The following is a 22,926-nucleotide window of genomic DNA, read 5'->3' as shown; positions in this document are numbered from 1 at the left end:
CACTACAGTTAAGTGTTATTAATGTACCCACCTTCATTAGGGGCCTAATTCTATATCCACTTATGCTAACAGAATGTTCCCAGTAACTTCAGAGCTGAGACTCTAGATGCTGACTTTGCAGATAGGATGATAGAATAATAAAAATGTAGACATAAGTAGAAAAGCAAAACTGAAGGCAAAACATGGGATAAATCAGAAGACAAATGGGTGGTGATTTGTGAAAACATCAGCATACAAGAGCATCACGTATCACAAGATACATCAGCATTGTAGGTTTTGATGTGGATCATCCGCATGTAAATTTACTCATTTATTTGGGTAAATTTATCTTCAGCAGTGCTGAGGTATGCCATTCTAGGAGTAGTAATATATACTTACACTGTTCAAGACAGAATGGGCATTGAAATACATTAACTACTTCATATATTTGTGACCTGACATGACGGTTCATTTGCACAAACACAAGAGAGTTTATTAGATTCCTGCCATTTTTCTTGCCCAGCTAATATATATATATATATTACATATATTATATATATATATATATATAATTATAAATAATAATAAATTATTAATATTTAATTTTTTTTTCCAGATCTTTTACAATATTTGTTAAGAAATTTTAGCATTTTCTTGCTAAGGGCATTACTCATGAAACCTAATTGTATAGATAGGACTGAGCAGAGTCTGATGTCCTGTTGTGCACATATTCAGTAAACCCTATCATGCTTTCCAAAAGGAGGCCCATCACATTTTCTTTTCAACGTATTTTAAAATTCAAACGGAGTGTATAAGTGAGAAGCACCTCTCCAGGATTATCAAAGCTTGGTTTTGAAGAACCTATCAACTAATACTATCCTATTCTGCGACTGCTTCACTAATATTCACCCCAGTTTCCTTTTGAAATATTCAAAAAATATATTTAAAAAAGACATATTTGAAAACCATCTTGTTGGATTTAATTTCATTACAACATTTTATTATATGTCATCACAGAAAGAACCTAAAGAGTCCTTGGAGTCTGACTGAATGTTCTCTAGTGGTTACTTTAAAAATTTCCCTTAGCATTATATTCTTTATTTGTGAAGCTCAGAGTTTACATTAAGAGCACGCTTCGCAAGTAGCGATAACGATATCACTGTATAATCTTGCTACTAAGAGTTTTGCAACCTTTCATTTCTTACTCCATGTCTGTTTCCCCTGTAGGGCAGGAAAAGGAAATTTCCACCTAGGGAGTTCAGCATCATTCAGCATCAAAGATACTTGTCCAATAGTCCTATATACTAAGGAGAGCACACGTCAGCTACAGTTAGCACTTAAAATTTATCAGTACCCACTTACACATGTAAAGATTTCTTTCTTCTTTGTCTCTGTGTACATTTCAAACACTAGAGTCAGGAGTAGTGGGAAAGCAAATAGAAGAAAGACATTAAAAGAAGGAACTTACATCTTTTTTTTTCTTCAATAATTCATGTAAGCATGAAACTAGAGTTATTATTGTCCAAAAATTGTCATCTATCGTGAGGCAGAAGCATCTTTTTCACCTCGCCTGTGCTGTGTGAGGTTTGAATACTCCTCTGTCAGTAACATAAACAGTAATGAGATTCTCTGTTTCCTTCTAGCTATATGTTGCCTGTTAGCAGTCCTGAAGGTTACTGCATGATTGAAATGGCTGCAGACAGAAATCCTCCTGTACAACACAGACTCCATTTCTCATATCAGGCATCTCAGGTGAGTCTGAAAAGCATAAAAAAAAATAAAAAAAAAAAAAAGCTGCTTGCTTTGAACACGCAGATATCATCAGATATCATTATATTTTTTTTAACATGTCATTTCACAGAAAACATCCACAATATTTCCAATAATTTCTTCAGCTTACCTGACTCTGAAACATCTATTTCAGCTGCTTAATGTCCATGAAAAGGATGCTGATACTGCAAGAGGAAAATTAAAGTAGCTGCAGTGTCAGTGAATTAAGCCATGGTGTTGTTAGGAACAATTCAGACACAGTTCAACAGTAATTCTGGTTATTTTTTATTTGCGATCTAGGGGTAGACAGTTATGAATCATCACTGACCTAACTTGAAGTCAGAACTTTAGGAGTTCCTTTCTGAACAGTACTGTAAACATGATTGTCTCCATTTTGAAACCGGCCACACTAAATCTGCCAGCTTTCCTATATCATGGGTTTTTCTGTTTTGCTTTGTCTCCACTTTGTCACCTTTCTTTGTTCTGTACTCTACTATTGGAAGATTCATGCATCGTTTTACGTTGTTTTGAACTCGAGAATTTGAACTGGGATTGAGCATTCACTGTCTAAGTTTGTTCACCAGAATATAGGACAATTAACCGTAGATAGACTAATTATTATGTATATTGCCTGGCATGTTCTGTCAGTAATAGAATTTCTTTGATTCTTCTTAGTCAGTATCTGGGTGTTTGCTCAGTATGATAGAATTGAGTTAGATATCATTATTACTCAAATTATTTCTCTGTTCGCATCTTCTAGATGACCAACCCGATGTTCTGAAGAAGGGGAACGATGCTTGTCTTCCCCTTTATGTCTAGGGCCCTTAACTCGCAAAATATGAATCTAACATTGTTTATAGCTTCTATGTAGAGAATCTGTGGAAATGACCCATCAGTGCATGGTCATAAAATCATAGAATCATAGAATTACCTAGGTTGGAAAAGACCTTGAAGATCATCAAGTCCAACCACAGCCTAACTCTAACATCCCTCTGCTAAATCACACGTAAAGCACGACATGTAAAGAAGCAAGCGATACCTCACTAAAAGAAAAACTTACAGGCCCCATCTAACCTGGCCTGGAATTCCTCCAGGAATGGGACATCACAGCTTCTCTGGGCAGCCTGTGCCTGTGCCTCACTGCCCTCTGAGTAAAAAACTTGCTCCTTAAATCTAACCTAATTCTCACCTCTTTTAGTGTAAAAACATTTAGCAGTCTCTTATCACTAACATGGAAACATTAGGAATGTTACCATAAAGTTACCATAATGTTATACTAGAGCTATTAACAAAATTTACATAAATTCTTCCGGTGCGCTTCCTTAAAATAGATTCTGGTTTTGTCTGTTTAACTCAGAGCAGGACCTTTACAGAAAAAAATGTGTATGATGGTGTACTAGTGTGAGTTTGAACATCTAACATATTATGATAAAAACCATCGATGCGAGAAACTGAGCACAGCCAAGTGAACTTATTCTGTGGTTCACTGGATCTGCCCCCAGGTCAATGCTTTTGTAAAATAAGTCCAGTAATAAAAGATTATGTTGCAAGAGCAGTGTTAGATACACTTATTTTTTTTTCTTTTTCCTTTTTTTTTTTTTTCATAGACATTTTACATTCCAGTCCAGTGCTTTGCTTAATTCTTATAACAGGTTCACAAACTGAGAGAAAATGTCTGTTTGAAAATGCTACTTACAAATTTTGTCTGAATCTGTGCTAGTTTATGGCTATGTTTGATAGGGGAGAGAGTCAAGTGACATGAAATGAATTTGACAAGTGCTGAGCTGATGTCTTTGAATTACTTCCACATGAAAAATTTGATTTAATTTTATCTGTGCTCTAAGAGATGTAGAGTTTTGGGTTTTTTTGTGTTTTTATTTTTTTTCTTGTTTTCTTTCTAAATGAAAGGCATTGTAAATGGAGACATTCATGTTCACTGTATCTCCAAATTTCACTTTAGATTGTCAGCAGCATTGCTCAAGCAGTGATAAAAGCCATATGAGAACAGCAAAGCAGACTCATATCGATATGTGAAATCTAGACAAATCGATATGGTATTTTCCTCCTTTTGCTCCTAAATCTTTCAGTTGGTGTATGGATATTATAGTGGAGGGCTCCTTAACTACAAGTTATCTCCTTGTGTAAATGATCTCCTCACTTTACACTTCCTATGATATATCTGCTATTCTGTTGACTTATTCATAGTTGGCTAGCTTTCACTCAGTTTCTGGATTGGTTGTATTATACATGTAAGTGCATCACAGAATGATAAAGTTGTTATATTTTGTCTTTTCAGTTCTTAACAGACATTTGGCAAAATAACTTAGTCATGTTGAAACCCAATGTCAGAACTCCAGAAAGTCAAGCACCAGCTTTATAAGTGGAATTAGCCATGCTTAATTAGTCACTTAAGAGAACTTTTATAAGTGATGTATAAGGATTTATGTCCTAGATGAGGTAGCCCAAAAACACTAATATTACTGGGTCAGTCCCAGTATGAAGAAGTTGTGGGTGTTTCTTTGGCATCTCCATCAAGGTCGTTCTAGGCATTTGTGACTCCAGAATTTACTGAAACTTTCCATTTTCTCCTGGTCCTCAGTATAGTGGTCTGGTGCAGTTTTTGTCACTCATTCAAGAAATGTCAAATCTTGATTATATAACTCCTTTATCTTGGTGTCCAGTAGGTTCCAGATCATAAAAAGAAAATCTTTATCCTATAGTGTACAGTTTCTTCTGTGTTCCTGTGCCAACTCTTAATCAAGATCATAAAACTCATGGTTGTACAATGATGGAAACAGAAGGAAAAACTTATCATGTTCTTTGTGGATAAGGCTGGAAATTATAATTTGTTTTTCATGGAATGTATGCTACTACACAGTTTTTCATAAAAGTTTATGTATATGATGTAAAACAAAAAATAAAAAATGAACATATTTTAAAAATGTTTTCAACCCAACATCATAGTTTTTGGCCATCTGCAAGCAATGGCTATTTCCTTTATTTCTTGTTATTAGTTCTCCATTATTTCATAATAACATCACAAAATATATTCTTTTCTGATGTTTCTCTTATTTCTGCAGATCACCTTTGGATCAACCTTTCTTGGGAATGTTCCTGCTCACAAACAGGTTCCTGAATGTGCTGGGCAGATACATGGCTATAAAGGATGCATTAGGGATTTTCAAGTAAACAACAAAGAATTGTTCATCATAGATGATGCTCTTGGAGGAAGGAATGTTGAGAACTGCAATGTTCCAATATGTGATTACTATCCCTGTCGCAATGGTGGAACCTGCACTAGGTAAGACTTAACATTTTATCGTCTCTTTGTAGCTGGCAGGTTCATCCTCAATATAAATTATTATAATTTTCTGTGTAATAAGCAATAACCTAAAACCTGTCCTGATAATGTCAAATAAGAAATGTGACATCTTCACGCCTAGCCAAAGAAATTTTACAACTTTATTGCTTATGTTAAAACAAATATAAAATGTAACTACAATGTACATGCTGCATGTGTATTGAGTTGCTGCTAAAACTCCTTCAGGATCAGCTAGTTCCCTGACCTGGTGACAAGTTCAGAATATTTTCATAGGTAAAACAAAATCACATAACAACTCCTTCTTCTGTCTGACAACTCTGTATCTTGCCAGGCCTGAACCCTTACCCAACTTCATGATGTTCTGTGTAGACAGATTGCATGTCTTTGTGACCATGCTATGAAAACACCAACTAGTAATTCATCAACTTCAGCAACTGCAAATAGTATTCTCAAAGAATTTTTGAAAGTTAGAGTGCATCACGATGAACCTCTAGCTCCCTAGTGGTGTTGTTGAACATCTAGATGAGGGTCAGAGAGGCAAAATTCCTCCACTGTACCAGCAGAGAGTCAGACTTGAGTAAGAACAATCCCAGATATGTGCAGAAACTGAGAGAAGAATTCATTGTGAGCAGCCCTGAAAAGAAGGACATGGAGGTCCTGGTGGGTGGAAAGCTGGACATGAGTCAGCAGTGTGCACTTGCAGCCCAGAAGGACAACAGTGTTTGGCTGTGTCATGAGAAGGATAACCAGCAGGAAGGAGGTGATTTTCCCCTTCTGCTCTGCCATTGTAAGGCCCCATCTGGAGTATGGTACCCAGAACTGGAGTCCCCGGCTCAATAAAGATGTGAAGTTGTTGGAAGGTGTCTAGATGAGAGTTGAGGCACCTCTTATGAAGGAAGGTTGATGAAGCTGTGTTTGTTTAACTTGGAGAAGAGAAGCCTCTGAAGAGACCTCATTGCAACTTTCTACTACTATAAACAGGAGGGAGACAGACCTTTTGTATGGTATGATAGTGATAGGACAAGGGGGAATGGCTTGTCACTCTCTGAGAGGGGATATTTAAGTTAGATGTTAGGAAGAAATTTTTCATTCAGATGGTGGCACAGACTGCCCAGAGAAGCTGGGGATGCCTCATCCCTGAAGGTATTAAAGGTCCTGGGATGGAGCCTTGAGCAGCTTGATCTTATGGGTAATAACTCTGTCCACTGTAGGGGCATTGGAACTGTACGATCTTTAAGGTCCAGTCTAAGCCATTTTAAGATCGTATGATTCAGTGAAAGCGGAAATAGGATCCAGAAGTGTTGTAGGCTAAACACAAAGAGAATGGTGGTTCAATTGAGTGATGGTTTAGTTGAAGCACAGAAACTTTTTAAACCATGGCAACTTAGTCACTGCTTAAGGGACTTGGCATTTGAGAACTTGGCATTTGATGCATTTTTTTAAGCGTGCGTTAAAGAGCTCTCTTAGTTTCTTGTAGCATCAGAATAGTCTGTCTTTATTGTGTTCAGCATTCCTGTTCCTCAAACAGTTCCTCTAAGCAGTTAATTGGTTCCAGCTTCTCCCAAACAACAGTGATAAAGAATGAAACGTTTCTTAAGAATAACAGGATTAACAATGCATATCAATGGAACCTCCTGTCCACCCTTAGAAGCAAACAGACACTGCTTGCTCTTGTCTCACACTCTGGTCTTCCAGGGTTTCACAGTGATAAGGTCTACCAAAGAATCTGATAAGCTCTTTGGTGACTTGCTCACAGTTACATCTACCCCCACAGTGCCAAATGTGTTTAAAAAGTATTCATGTTCTACAGCTCTGATTTCAGCCATTCACTCTACCAGAGCAGGGATTGCTTTTTCAGATACTGATAGTTCCTCTAGCTGTCTCAAAACCAGTTATCTCTCGGGATTTGGAAGTCCCATTTGGATAGATTACTAGCTAGGGATCTTCAGGGAAGCAATTCCTGCATTCCAAAGTCCTGATGCTTCATCCTGATGCAGACTCCATCATTGTATACTGTATAATGAACAAAGAGAAAAATAAATTGCTTCTCCTTCTCTGAGAAGTGATGAAATTTATGCAAGTGTCACATCTACAAGTTTCACTCTTGACGATTCATGTACCTATCTTCTCCAATTTCTTTGTAGAGGATGTAAACAGAGTGACAAGTTGGAAGGTAAATTTGCTTTTGCTGGCAGGCATTATACACATTCTCTGACAACGCCAAGGCCAGAAACCCCTTTGGGGTATGCTTCACTTTATTCTTTGCTTATCCTGTTTTCTGCAGCTTTCATCAGGTTGAAAAAGTGTGGAAAAGTAATAACTTGCATACCTTCTGATCAGCCTTGGCAGGTCTGGCTCCAGAACATCTTTAATCTGAACCTGAACAATCCACAAATCTTGTTCTTCTGAATCTGTTGTCTTAAGAAATAAATTGAGTGTTTCAGTGGAAGAAGCATCTCCTAAAAGGCACGATGTGCTGTACACTCTTCCTTCCAGGCAATTACTGCTAATACTATTTAGTAATCTGTTAGTAAGCATACACAATCCACAAATTCTATGTAGTAGACAGATCCAATTTTAAAGCTGTAGTACTGACCACCTTCTTTCTCCAGTGCTTTGGTTACAAACATTCTTTGATAACTCTTGCAACTGAAAGTAAAAGTCTCTCCCTTAGTTCCACAATAGTTTATTAGTTGCTTTATCCTATCAGCTATTTGATAAAGTATTATTCAGATTTAGAGGAATCCTGTTGTAAGTCACAGCATGTCGTGTGTGGAATAGAAGAACTGAAAAACCAGAAGTAGTCATTCTGTGTGTAATTTCTTGTGTTCGAGTGGTATGTGTGGACTATAATACAGCACTGTTACCTTCAGATGTATGACTGCTGCCAACAAGAGCTAAAAATAATATGTAGTGTTGGGTGGACAGGGTAAGGTTTTGATAGTGGGTGGGGCTACAAGAGATGCCTCCTGTTAGAAGAGCCCAGAAGCAGCCCCTATCTAGATAAGGGTAGGCTCCAGCTGGCTCCAAAAAAGACCTACTGCTTCTAGAGGTAAGCCATGAGCAAAAGAGAAAGCTTAAGAGAAGGAAAAGCTGCTACACAACAGCATCTGGGAGAGAGAATTAAGAATTTGGAGAAAGATTAACCTTGGAAGCTCTAAATATTCTGTGTTGCCCCTCTTCGTGTGAGCCAGATGTTGCAAACCAAGCCTAGTGTTAATTAAAAAGACACATCTGCATGTGGGAAATAAATTCATAAAATTACTTTACCGGTGATTTGACAATTGTGAGCCATAACTCTAGTGGCAGTTGATTAATGCATTTGTTTTAAATTGTATAAAGAAAATGTAGACATAGACAATTTTGTTTTTTTGTAGTGAAGACTACAATCTCAAAGTTAATTGCTCCCACAAACAATCATGTTTCCAGTGTCTCAAACTATTCTCACAGTGATTACTCTTACTGTTTTTGTTCTCCTTGTATTGGTGCAGCAGATGGGTCCATTAATGTTAATCAATTAACTCAGACTGAAAAATCAAACTCAATTAGCAATAAATTTCAATAGAGAGACACTTGTCTTCAGATTCTGACCACAATGAATTCCATGTGCATCAAATATGTGAGGAAGTTAAATTTTCAGTTTTGTACCTGGCAGCATAATAAATATCTTCCTGGAATTGGGGATTTTGTTTGGAAAGTAGCTTTACTACCATGAACTGGAAAAGTAATATTTTAAACCATATTTTAGAAACTGTTTGTTTTCTGCTCATTTGAGAACCAAGCATTTCTTTGTAAGATTTAAAGAACTGATACATCAAATTAAAAATTAAATCCAAAGCATCTCCCAGAGTTCATCTGAAAAGGTTTTAAATGTCTTCTTAAAAAGTATGAGTTCTAGATTAGCTTTGTGGAAAGTAAATTTTATAGTGGAACTTGATATGTGATAGAATTTCATACACTGCAGCTCTGTTTAAAAGAGCAGGTAAATTATTTAACATATGCTATGGTTCCTTTTTCATATATATCATCAGTCCTTATGACTGTGACTGTTTTTTATAAAAACAACTCAACTGAAGACCATGGAGACTCTTAAAATGTAGTTGTGCCTTTTTTCCTGTTCCTATTTCAAAGGGTAGTCATGGTGAATATTTCCACTGTCATGTACTAGAAATGATTCTTGTGCCTCCTTGTGCCCATGTATCAGAAATACACATCGAGTCAGATTTCAACTGAAGGAATTCATCTAAGGTAGTCTTCTATCTCCTTATAAGCAGCTTTCTCACATCTTTAGCTCAGAGCTACAGTTTGCTTCTGGTTCACACAATCTGATTAGTGCTGTTTGAATTAAAGGTAAAATTAGTACATAAGTTCCCATTTCAAAACACTGAAACACCTTCAAGTAATGCTACTAGCAGTGCAGGTTAACTTCTGAGAATTCCTAAAGGGTTTTCTATCTCAGCTTTATATGTAGAATGAGAAAGGAACCAGATACATAGAAATGGCTGGACTGATTACACTTACACTGATCTCTTATTGGTCTGTTTAATAACTAAGAGAATCAGACGAGCATTATCCAGAACTTCCAGTTTTGTTGTTTTGTTTTTTTTATGAATCTGAATCCTAGTTACTTATTATTAGGATCCATGTTTAGTCCAAAACTAATGTTTTCAGCTCTTCTGTGTTCAGCTCTTCCTCAAAGATAAACTAATGAAAGGGATTAATTTTTATTTTAGTAGATGTAAAAAGGGAATAGGTTTCCAGAAAAGAGTTGAAAATTCTGCTCTTGGACTCAGATACCTTCAGCCTTTTCTCAAACATTTTTAGAATTTGCACCATATGTACTTAAGTAAAATGATTTGTACAGAGATACCCTGCTTCCTGCTTCCTCCCAAAAGACTGTTTATGTTAATTCTGTCAATACTAAAGATGCTCACACATTAAGAACTTCAGAAACAGATGGTATTACTATTTTCATTCATGCTTCTACATGCCATTGTTTAGGAAGACTAATCTGGGAGACTGAACATGTTGGATCCTTCGTAAGACTGTATCGCTAAATTAGCTGGAGTTCAGTGCATATGAAAAAGATTCACATTCGGTAATGTGGTTTGTTTTTCTAATGCTTATATGAAATTACGCTTTGGTGAAGAAAAAAAAAAAAGCTCATTTTCAAATTCTTGTATTTTTCTAGCAGAGAAATTTTTCATCATATCAGATTGCACATGATATTAGGAATGAGTAATGACACACTTAGAAAATCTTTCACATTACTTTTGATAAGTATGAGAGAAAATGCCACTGTGCTTCTCAAAATGATCAAAATAGCATTGGACATAAGCTTGTTACATCATATTTTTATAGGAAAGTCAAAGTTGCAATCAAAACAGAAAATTGTATCTTCAGTTTTAATAACTACGTATTAATAGATATTGCTGGATGTACTAAGACCTGACTGCTGTTCTTTATAATCAAGCAATCTATTTAAATTCATTAAAAATGTGCAGCTCTTTTACCAGTGGTTAAAATGTGGTTCAGTTTCAGAACTTTTAATATTTTTAAAATTTAATATTTTTTCTTTTTATTTTAATGGATCTGTTGTTGAAATAACAAATTCTGATGATTGTGTCATAGCACTTAAATCCAAATCAAAGCAAACTTTAGAAAAAGAGATTATCAAAGAGTAAACCTTCCTGTGTTTTTAATATTGTCAGTGAAGTGGTGGTTCTATTAAAAATGTCAGTGGAAAATTCAATTTTTTCTGTTCTCTGGTTTGCAGATTTAGTATTCAATTAGTGTGAAAAGAAACTTGCTGAAAACAGCACATGCAGGAAAAGCAAGGATTCGAGTGTAAATAGTACTTTAAATTCCTGACTGTTTAGATAATGTGCAAGCTGTGCACAAAATTCATTAAATGTGATCTTTATACATGATATTAGCTCAGTTGTGCTTAAATCAGAGAAGCTGCCATGGCTAAAATTTTAGTGTGGGTGTTGAAATACTAGTAAGTGCCATTTTAATACCAGTCATTCTAGAATGATTTGACTCAATTCCCAGAAAGACTATGCAATATCATTTTCAAGAATTACAGCACAACCTAATCAGAATTTGTGATGGCATTGCATCCAGAAAAGGGATCGTATTTGATATAGCCTTAAAACAAAAGATATCAGGAAAATGAATTAAATGCTATCCTTTTTCAAGGCCACTGTGATGTTTAAATGTACTCAAAAAATGTTGATACATATTTGTCCAACTAGAGAAGTAGTGCATACATTCTTGTAAGAATTTCACCTCCTTAGAAATACTGTTGTTGGTACTGTTTGTTGTGTGTTGTATCACAGGTAATGGGTGTGTAAAAAATGATAAATGCACCATATTCTTTTTACTAATTATCATTCACAGAGATAATGCTTTCACTGAAATGTATATGTTCTCTGACAGGAACTATTAAATGCTGTAACTGTGTACTGCAAAAGATGAATAATGAGCTATCTGTAATATGTGTTAGAACATTATTCCTATACTCCTAGCCAAACATAAAAACCTACCTACTACTGATAGATTTCTAGACTTCAAGCAGTGAAAATCATGTAAGTGAGGGGAAAAAAATGATGACATTTAGTTGTGACTGAAGTGGTTGAATGAGGAATAAACAGGAAAGAATATCAGCTGTTCTGAATGCCTGTTTTGGGAGCTCATTGCTGAGATTATCTGAGGTCACCTCACAGAACAGATTTTGATGATAGTTTAGAGAAACCTTCACTTTTGTCATTTTTTTGAATACAGAACAAAAAATCACGTTCAGTATTTTAATCTGAGTTTGGAATGTCTGGATATGAGGCACTACAGTGCTATGAAATTTTGTTAATTTATTTCTTTCCAGTAACAACATTCATTTAAGTTCATTTTTTAGAAAGATAGAAAACTGGTTCTTTTTTTTAACTGTTAAGCCCGGCTTTTTGGATCTTATAAAATCAGCCAAATTCATAATTGTGTGTACAGCTAGAGTTGTGTACATATAGTCACCGTTCTCTATGTTCATGTCTATAAATCATAGAATCACTCAAGTTAGAAAAGACCTCAAAGATCACTGAGTCCAACTGTGGGTCATCAAGTCCAACCATGAATTCATTCATGTGCATGAATACAGTACATTTAGATTAGGCTTCTTAAACCTGGACATTCTAACCAAAATTTAACTTTAGAGAGGAGAAGAAACAGAAATAAAAAGGACTATCTACATGTACATAGATTATCCACAGTTGCCCTCCTCAATATTCAGAAGCTGATAAGCTGACTAGAACCTCATTTTTTCTCACTGCCCATATCTGTGGGTCAGTACATAAAGTGCTTGTAAAGACTATCTTCCTCACATTTTTATCCAGTTAATGCAGGTTAAATATATCAATATAAGAAGTTGTGAAGGAGGAAAATGTTTCTTTTGTTGGGTTTGGGTTTTTTTTTTTTTTTTTTTTTTTTTTTTTTTTTTTTTTTTTTTTGATTGGTTGGATAGCTGGTTTGGAGTTCTGGATTCTTGGAGAAGTCGGGAGGGGTAGTCAGCAAAACTGCTACCTTGGACTTCCAAGGGCAGACTTTGAACAGTTCAGGACATTGGTAGGGAGAGTCCCTTGGGATTCGGTCCAGGAAGTCTTCCTTTAAGACCTTCCTTTAAGGTGCATGAGCATTCTATCCCCCTGAGCTGCAAGATGAGCCAGCATGGAAGAAGACTGTATAGGAAATTGGTAGTCACAGCCTGAACCTCTGATTAACCAGCTGAGGCAAGTGTCAGGTCAGTTGTGGGAGCACAGGTGAAGGTGATTCAGCTGTGATTCAGCTGTGCTCCTGGAAGGGGTGGAGCTTGACTCCACCTCTCCTAGACTTCATTTAAGGGCTGACCACCACAATGACAGCATCTCTTTTTGGAGCTTGCTCCTTTCTGGAGTTTGGGTGACCAGCCTCAGCATTTTCCATCTAGATTGAGGGCCTCAGAATTGGTGAGTTTCTCCTATAGATAACCTTTGGCTATCTATTATACCACCATTCTTGTTTTATCTCCTACTTTCTTACTTTACAAACTCCAATATGAATGAACATGGAGTTTGTTCTGAGGCTCCAGGAGAAAAAGAGAATCTATTTCTTGTGGAAGAAGGAATAGGCAACTTGGGTACAAAGAAGTTTAACCAGGGGAGATTCAGGTTGAACTTTAGGAATAACAACTTTGAAAAAGTGGTCAGGTGCTAGAATGAGCTACCAAAGGAGGTGGTGGAGTCACCTTCTCATCCTGGAGGCATTCAAGAAATATTTCAATGTTGTACTTGAAGAATGTGATTTGGTGGGAAATATTGGTGATTCATAGATGGTTGGACTCAGTGATCTTGAAGGTATTTTTTGATGTTGGTGATTCTGTGGTTGTTTTTTGTTTGTTTGTTTTGTGGGTTTTCTGTTTGTTTTTAGCTGGGGAAGACCTACTGAGGATGTGTATTATGTGAAAATCAATGTGTTATTTGTAAAGAATCATCAGACTTAAGAATTACCTGCTGTGCTGCTAGAGAATTAGTACATCCCTGTTCCAAAAAAAGACTGTCTTGGACAAAGATACAAAGTTTGAATTGAATTTCTATAACGTGGTAACCTTACAAGATACAAAGATAAAGTGACCTTAAAGCCACACATACAAAAAGCTGATTTTCCTTCAACTAGTGTCATCCTCAGGTTAACCTGAATTATAGTAATAGAAGTCTGCACAAGGCTTGACATGGGTATATTGGTATCATTCGTAATCCATGCAGTCTTCTAGCATTTCTCTATGCCAGTTTTGGGACAATATATTTCATGACAGCACCTTGAAAGCTGATGCCATTATTTCTGGTAGTAGTTATCCTTTATTTTGTTTGTCTATTAGCCAGTATCAATACTGTTCGTATACCTGACTACAATACCCTGTTGCTAAATAAGTCTTTTCAAAGCAAAAACAAAACAACAACAAAACAAAAAAAGACATACTTTATAAATGTTTCCTTTAGTTGACAGGCTCTTCTTAATAATAGTTATGTCTGTATTATTACAACATCATAGTCATATCCAACTAAACTACAGTCTTGAAGTGCTTGTAGAGGATACAGTTGGTATTACTTTTTCCCTACTTAATCTGATAGTGCTTAGGAGTTATGAGTTAAGGGGTAAGAGATGTCAAGGTCTGATTTGTATTACTCCACAAGGCATGAGTATTCAGTAAGGGGTACTGTGTTTCCTTGTATTCAGGTCACCTTCTCCATATGTCCATCAATTTAGCTATGTTGAATGCTTTGGAAAATTCATCTGGCTTGGAGGTCAGCATTTCTAATAGATTACTTCTCATGTTACCCTAGTAAAGTATTTGTTAATCAAATAAGAAACCATGTCATTGCTCTGTAGAGAAGTTGCATAGAAGACTGACTGTACTTGCTCTTACTATTATCTTCTAATGTGGTTGTCATATTTGAATTGAAATGTATGAAATAGTTGTATTTGGTTTTGGGTATCCTGCTCATTTCTTCACCTAGACCACTTATATATATATATAAGCATATAAACTACTATAATATATTTTGTGTGTGCATGAAAGAATATAGAACTGCTGGCAGTTTTTCACACTCATGTCAGAATAGATTGTGATGGAACTGCAATCAAGTTTTAAAAAAGTCCAATTGAAGGGAGTATTTCAGGAATCTCCCTTGCTGAACTGTCCCAGGCAGAAAACAGTTACTCAGATGAAGAATATTTGAACAGTTACTCAGAGTGGAAGTTATAAGGATTATTCTGTGAAGCACTGTTATTTAATAATCTCTCTCCAGAATTTTCTTAAGATTGCTGAGGCGTATGGGACCCTTCAGTAGAGAAGCTCTGGTCATGACATTTTTTTTCCTGTTTCCTTTAAGGCTGCTAATAGGACACAAAGTTTCGTAACTTAGGTTCAGTGTCATCAGGAGTTATAAAAGTGAGAGATAAGTATTTTGTATGGGAGCGCATATATGAATGCATGCATTTCTAAACCCTCAGTTTACCATATGGTGAATATTGTTCTTCTAGATGTATTGTTAATTCATTTGTAATTGTCTTCTCTCATTATACTGTGGAGTTTTATAAATTGGTGAGGGTGCGAAGGGCAATTGCATTTATTCTGTACCTCCATTAGGTTGTAAGACAACAGCAGGGAAATAGGTAAAGCCCCCAATAGACAACAGTGATAATAAGAACACAATCTTGAGTAGTGTGATGCTATTAGTGAAATATAGGTGAGCAGCATTTGTTCAAGATGCGCAATTGCTGTCCAACAGATAATCTTTTTTTTCTGTCTTTCTTGATGACAGTTTTATCCCAGCAGCTATTCACAGCTTTAGTTTATTTTCTTCATCATTATTTAGAGCATGGGTCTGGAAAAGCTGTAGTCACTGTAAATTACGCAGAAATGTGTTGGACGGTGATATGATCAGTAACAGAGATGTTCAACCTAAAATGCCTCCTTCTTAACAAGAGGTTTTGAGTTACAATCTGTTAGCATTTTGCACACAAATCTAGCTTAAACTGGATTGCTACTATCTGTAGGCTGAAGACTTTGCAGTAATTATTCCTTTTCTTTTTTTATAGTAGCATATAATAATCTAATATATCATCACTATATTTCAGTTGTCGTACCTGTCCAATTGTTCATATACTTTTCCATTGTGTAAGCCATTTGGAGAAACAGAGCAATATATTTCAGGGTGGAAATCAAGTATAGTAGTTCATTAACGCAAATTTAAGTTGTTGCCTAGATACCTTCAGGGATTAATTATGAAGTTCACACCTTAAAAAATGCACAGATTGTTTTAAATCCTTAAATCACATTAAGCATGTTTTCAACATGGTGTCTTTTCATGCAAACCAGACTTTTTTTCCTGGTAATATTCCTGGTACTGCTATGTGGGACAGAATTCCTACCTGCATAAGTAGACCCATGTAATGAAGAGAATAAATTATATAGAAAAATCTAGGGTAAATTGTACTGAAAACTGTTTGTGGTTAACAACCATTGAAAAATAAATCAGGTATTGTAAGGGTGGCTGTGATTATTTATTTTTTTTTTTAACCTTTGTTTGTTTGCTTCTCTTTGCCCAAGCAGATTTTGTGAAGAAGGTAAGGTGAAAGATTGATGGAGGGTTGGTATTTCCCCTGGACATACAGTCCATATGGTGCTTTTGCTCTAAATTATGAGATCGTTTTCCCTCAGTTAACAAAATAATTTGCTTCAACCCTATTTTCCCTTTTTCTGAAAGACAGTGACCTAAAAAATCTCACTGGTGACTAGTGCCAAACATGACAATAAAGCAGAAGGACTAAATGCTAAACTGTCCTGGACAATTTGCAGAAGCAGGTATATGATCAATTTCCTTTTTCTTGGTGCTTTCTCACACTTTCTTATTGTCAGTATAGTATCCTCACACTCTAGCCTTCAGGGTGAAATTTGTTTACTTTAGTCTCACTTAAACTTTGGTGGCCAAATTTACACGAGACATGGACTTTCACTCACAAAATGGCTTCTTGATTTATCACTGTTGCAGGCACCACTGCGTGAGCATGGTCTGTATAAACATTCATTTCTTGTCCAGCAAGTCCAATGCAAACACTTCAATTCTAACAGTTGATGCAGTCTTTGAGCATCCTTGTATTGTCCCTACTTTGGATAACAGTAGGGTACATGGACTATATTTATTTCACTGTTGGCAGAGACCAATTTAATTGTTAGGTTTTGAAATTCTTTGAGTGGACAAACATAAATTGTTCTTAACATTGAAATCTAATTTTAGCATGCATTCTTAAACTTAAATGGAAAATACAAAGCAATCAGGATTTTATTTTATTTGCTTTACAAGTGTTCAGACTGAGCATCCAGATTTATAATGTGATTGTTATGCCAGCTCAAGATTCAAGGCTAAATTATAAAGTCAGTTTTCAGCTTCAGCAAATGCTCTCTGGGTCCTGCTGTGTTTCACTTAATAGCAAGGACAAGTGGATTCCATCAGTGGGAGAGCATGTTTTGCATATGAACTACTGCAAGATAATACTAGGATGGAGTAGAATTCAACATAAGGACACTGTTTTTATTTATAGGCAGTCACTGGCTTGTTTTCAAGGAAGTCTTTAAAGCAGGGTGGATGATTTAGTAGCAGATGTGAGATTATAATACTTCAGTTTTAAAATGAGATGGTGTTTGTCCTGTACCTTGATGGTAAAATGCTGTGATTTAATATGAAAAAGATTGTATTCATGGGCATGATCTTGCTAGGTGCAGAACATGAAAAAACTGTAGTTGAAATGATTATATCTTTATTTTCTGCCTAGTATTAATGTAGTTAAAACCTCATCTTTTGATCCACATTCCGGGGATAATTATTCTGTGCAGTAGTATTCTGTGCAGTTGGACATTGTTATGCATATATTCATAGACAGGTTGGTATATGTAAATATATAATGACTTTATCAGTTTTTGTCTATAATTTTATATGGTTGGGGTTGTTTTTTTTTCCAATATGCATTGGGCAGTTCCTAATTACTTGATGTTTAAGTTTGCAACCATTTTCTGTAGGCTAGTTCTGACAATAGGCAGTTTTAGTGATATTGCCAGTATACATATATTTCTCAAGTCCTTAACACAGATTGCATACAATTTCTGATGTTTTACACGAGGAGGCTAATATGCCTAAAGGACTTTCCTTAGACAGGAACACTGTAACCTTAGCCACGAACCATCCTGAGTTCACCCAACACAGATTACCCCAATTTACAGAAACATAACTAGAGACCAAATGGGGAAGGTTATTTATATACCAAATTTCAGCTTTTCTCTCTGCAGCTGTTTTATTATACACTGTTTAAGAGTTTGTGGATGTAAAATAGCCCCTTTCTCAAATAAAACCCAGTTTTAGGAAACATACTTTATTTGTACAATTTAGTTTAAAAATAAACATTATGATTTAAGTAAGTAAATGCCTGAAAAACTCGTTTTCTTTGCCAGGAATACCATAGAATCCTTCGCTCGGAGAAGTCCTTATTAGTTGCATATTGTTTTGAAGTGAAACACTGTTCAGTTTGCCTGGGTTGGTTTTAAACCTCCGCTAGGCTGAAATAAAAGAGCTACAGGTTACTGTCACCTAGAGCTGGAATGTCACCCACTCACTGCTGAAGAATTGGATGCTGCACTGTAATCTGTCCAGACAAAATGCAGTAGATCTTATAGGTGAGCAAAAGAAGGAGGACTTTCAAAGCTGCTAGTAATTGGGTTTTGCCTGCATTTTATGAGATTTAAATAAAAATGGGGCTACAGAGAAAATAAATCCCACAGCAGCGTACTCAAGCAGTTTACTTCTCATAAAAGCACCTTCCTACTGGCGGTAGCTTTGCAGAAATGTTTGAATTTCATAGAGAGGAAAAAAAGAAGTTCTACTTCTGATCATTCTTACGTCAGCCAACATTTGAAGCACTGTGAGTTTTATAAATAAATAATTAAAAAAGAGAGAGTCTATCGTGCTGAGGAATATTCGGTCATTGCAGTTCTGTGTACTGCACCTTTTTTAAAAGGCTTACAATGTTCTTTGTCTCCTGTAACCTCTGTCCCTTCTGTTGTTTGTGTTTTTTCTGCACTTCAGGAAAAAAAAAAAGGAAAAACAGAACACATTTTAAACTAAGACCTCTGGAGAATGGGAATAATAATGTGCAGCAGTGGTGTGCCATTTTCTGTGACTGCCTCCCACCCCCCCCCTTCTTTCTTCATTCTGTGCTTCATTGCAGTTATTTGCAATATCTTTTCCAGTAAGTAACATTCAGGGTAGCTAAGTTCTAATAATTGTCCAGTGATGCTTAACTCAGTGAGTATTGGCATAAAGAAAATGCTGTGTGCACGTGAAGGAGGAAAAATGGTTGTTTATTTCCATCAGAGTGTATCCTGCTTTTTCGCTATTGCTGCGATATCTGAGGGCTTTTTTCTATGCTCTTCCTGATTTAATTTCTCTTTCTATGCTGCATTGAAGAAGAGTTCTTTGTGTGGGCCAATCAAGCTACTTCAGTCCCAAAAGGATTTGTTATGTAAGTAGTTACAGTGAGATTTAGTGAATGATGTATTTTAGTAGAAATGCTATGTTCATGAAGGTATCCTGTGCAGTGAAGTATGCAACCACACAGGAAAAAGCCTGTGTAGTGCTGCTACCTTATTTTCATTTATAGTAAAGATGCTTTTTTATACTTCACTTAAATATAACTTATTTATGAAAAAGGAATTAAACCTGAGACTTTGTTTTTCATTTTAGAACACAGAATGAACCTTAGAAAAAACACAGGGCTATGTTATACTTTTAAAGAGATAGTATCAACATGTTCCAGCCCATCAGCACTGCCTTTTGTTTGAGCTAACTATGCCTTTAAACCAATATTTCTTCAAAGCACTTACCTTTCCTCAGATAGGAATTATGAACTGGAATTATGACAGACATGAGTCAGAGAGGCTGATGTATGTATTCTTTCAGGCAGCAGATGTTATAGGTATGTTCCTCTCTGGCCAATTGTTGGAATCATGAATAATTAGTGATTGTACACTTCAGTGTTTACATGTAAAGGAGCTTCGTCCTCTGACATACAGTTCTGAGCTCACACTGCCAGCAGAGCGCATGAAAGAAAATGGAGCTTGGTTCTCATTTTACGTCTGAGCTTACACCATTTTAGAGTGCTGAGATTCCTCTGCCTTACATGGAGCTACTCTGATTTATACCAGTGAAGTGAAAATCTAATCAAGCCCACAGCTGGATGCATTCAACAACTTTTTGTTCACCCAAGATAACTCTGGATGTTATCGATCTGCATTATAGAACTGAACAGAAAACAACGGGAGGGAAATCTGAGAAACGCTGTCTCATTTAGACCCTAATAAAAGCTCTTAAGGTGCTTGTTTCATTGCTGTACTCAGCTGGATCATCTTTAGAAATCAATGAAAGACCTGCAGTCAGATGCATGCATAAAAATGTCTTGAACTTATTAAGTGGTTTCTTTAGTTAGAAAGTAAAGACTGGGGGTGGGATGCAGCAGTATGAAAAATGCTGCAGTGTTGGTGATTCAAAATTTGTCTAACTTTACCTTTATTATTCTTTAAAGCAAAGTGTATCCGGGCAGAAAGGAAGAGGCAGGGTGGTATAAAGAGAGGTGGAAAACAGAGCACTAAAGCGCTGTTTGAGTCATTTCAAACTGCTGGATGAATGACTCTGTAGGAGAGAAATTGCTGTAGTGTCACTGGCTTGCTGCTACCAGCGTGTGTCACTGTAGATGTCAGTGCAAAGTAAAACTGGGGAAAAAAAGATATCTACTTGCCTCTTACTTCTGAGACAAAGAAAAGGGCAAAACCTGTTCTGCCTTTAGTGATTGCAGTCATAGATAAGTGTATGTGTTGCTGAGAACTCATCCTTTTGGCAAAAAAAGTCTTTTCATCTTGAGATGACTTTGCAACCCTCACAATAGAATGATTTAAGTGATCCACACAAGTCTGATTAATAACAGCAGGGATCTACCATAAGCTCTAAATTAAAATAAAGTCAATTTGGCCATGTTTGTTTTTCGGTATTTTAAGAATTAATATATATTCAATGTTGCTGAAATAAAGTATTTGAAGTGTCCCTTAGAGCCCACTGTTAGTTGAATGCAGTTCATGATTAAGCAGTACAGTGCTTTGGTAGTCCAGCTTAAAACTGGCTTCTGAACAAGTGCAATGCAAACACAGAGGGCAATTGCAAATAAACACTTTGAGATCACCCTGTTTTGGAATGAACGTGTAGAGAAGTATAAAACCAGCCTGTTTTCTCAACATCGATTTAATAGGAAAGGAAGATTAAATCAATATTGTGTCCCAGAGCCACATCAATATGAACAAGAACTCAACATCTCAAGGATATGTTACAGCCAACAGACTTACTTGATTAAATTATTTATAATGATAGCGTGCCAATAATCCTGCCTATTGCATGAACTATTAACATTTTCTTTCCTGACCTCACTATCCTCCTGCTTTCTGGAGGGAGTTAATTATTGCAAAGTTGTCAGCTATTGCAAAGATCTTGAACAGAGAAAGATGATATAAGGATTTTGCATAAAATACCTGAAGTGTTAGAGCACTCTTCCTAGAACAATTTTCCAATTCATTGAAATGCAAGAAGTTATTTGCCCTCCCTCATTGCTTGTTTGAGTAAAGAAACATATATTATCAAATGAACTGGTTTGGTTCTGTTTTAGTCTAAGAAGGATACAGTGAGAATCTTTTATTTTTTCCCTTTGTGAGCATATTACCCCTTCCTACAAGCAGTCACCATAGCTACTGGTAAATAGCATTACATTTGCCTTATTCTTTCTGTTTTGAGAAACAGAAGAAAGAAGGAGGGGGAGAGGAAAGGGTAATTTTTTCAGTAATCAGAAAAGAGAGCACAGTTTTTAAGTAATAAGTGTGGGGGTAGATGTAACTGTGAGCAAGTCACCGAAGAGCTTATCAGATTCTTTGGTAGACCTTATCACTGTGAAACCCTGGAAGACCAGAGGGTGAGACCAAGAGCAAGCAGTGTCTGTTTGCTTCTAAGGGTAGATAGGAGGTTCCATTGATATGCATTGTTAATCCTGTTACTCTTAAGAAACGTTTCATCCTTTATCACTGTTGTTTGGGAGAAGCTGGGACCAATTAAGTGATTAGAGGAACTGTTTGAGGAACAGGAATGTCTTGCTTGTAAGTGAATGGTATATAAGATGTCTGTCTTGATTGTGTTTAGCATACTATTCTTATGCTACAAGAAACTAAGAGAGCTCTCTAACTCGACTGAGCACCGACAATAAGCAATTAATTCTTCATGAAAAGTGAGTTTAATTCAAGGTTCTCCTTTATTCTGAAAAGAACATAACTGTGAGCCTTTGCATCTGGTTTTAGCCAATTCTGTACTTCAAATATTTTGGCCCATTAAATTCTTTCATCCATATTTGATACACCTGAAAACAAATCTGCCACAATGCAATGTGCATAATTACTTGGATGTCCACATTTGCAATTTTTCTTTGTCTACATCCAACATCCATTTTCTCAATTTAGACAAACTTTAGGTTGTCTCTGGCAGTAATTCAGATTGTTTGCTTTCAAGCAGAGTCTGGCTCCAAGCGGTGTGTAAAATTAGCTGGTACTTTCACTTTGACCTACACTTCCCAACACAACAGTTTGTACATGTTCAGAATAATATAGTATAGGAAACTCAGTGCATCTTACACTGTCATTTCTTTACCTATTTAACTTCTTGTAAATAATATTTGTTTCAGGAGAAAGCTGCTTAGATCATATTCAAAGCAGCTTGTGGATTTATTAATGAGATGTAATTAACTGGCAGTAAGTGAGCTATATGTTCAGGATTGATACCAGCAACAGAAAAACCACAATACTAGACACCACAGAACATTAATAAACATCAACAAATTTGTAAGTGATTTTCCATAATTAATCTGCACACATCCACAGAGCAGGTATGTGGCCTGCAACCCTTGCAGGCAGTGTGGTTGCAAGCCCTTTGAGTTTGTGTCCCCCTCTGCAGGGATGGGGAGCTCTCTGCTGCATGCCCCCCCTGCTGCTGCCTGCACCCTATAAGGCTGCAGCTTGGCTCCTGTGTGCACTGACAGACCTCCCTGTCCCATCCCATATTGTGAGCCTATGTCTCCTGTGCCCTGCTGGGGTATGTGAGGCTGTGGGGCTGTGCCAGCTTGAGTCACTGCTCAACTCAGTGGTCACTGCCCACCCTAAGGCCTCTACCAACAACATTTGCAAATCTCTGTGC

The 22,926-nt window shown here is 36.5% G+C and overlaps 1 protein-coding gene across 1 annotated transcript in view; it reads left to right on the top strand.

Moving 5' to 3' along the window:
* The window catches only part of EYS (eyes shut homolog), a 710,358-nt gene that overhangs the window by 610,837 nt on the left and 76,595 nt on the right, over positions 1–22,926 (top strand). The window contains exons 39-40 of the mRNA XM_072333503.1: positions 1,623–1,731; positions 4,830–5,050. Coding sequence (XP_072189604.1) covers positions 1,623–1,731; positions 4,830–5,050 — 330 coding nt within the window. The remainder of the gene's footprint in view (positions 1–1,622; positions 1,732–4,829; positions 5,051–22,926) is intronic.

The sequence above is a fragment of the Excalfactoria chinensis genome, chromosome 3 (genome assembly GCF_039878825.1).
Source record: "Excalfactoria chinensis isolate bCotChi1 chromosome 3, bCotChi1.hap2, whole genome shotgun sequence".
In the NCBI taxonomy this organism is placed as follows: Eukaryota; Metazoa; Chordata; class Aves; order Galliformes; family Phasianidae; genus Excalfactoria; species Excalfactoria chinensis.
This window is presented reverse-complemented; position numbering and strand designations above follow the sequence as displayed.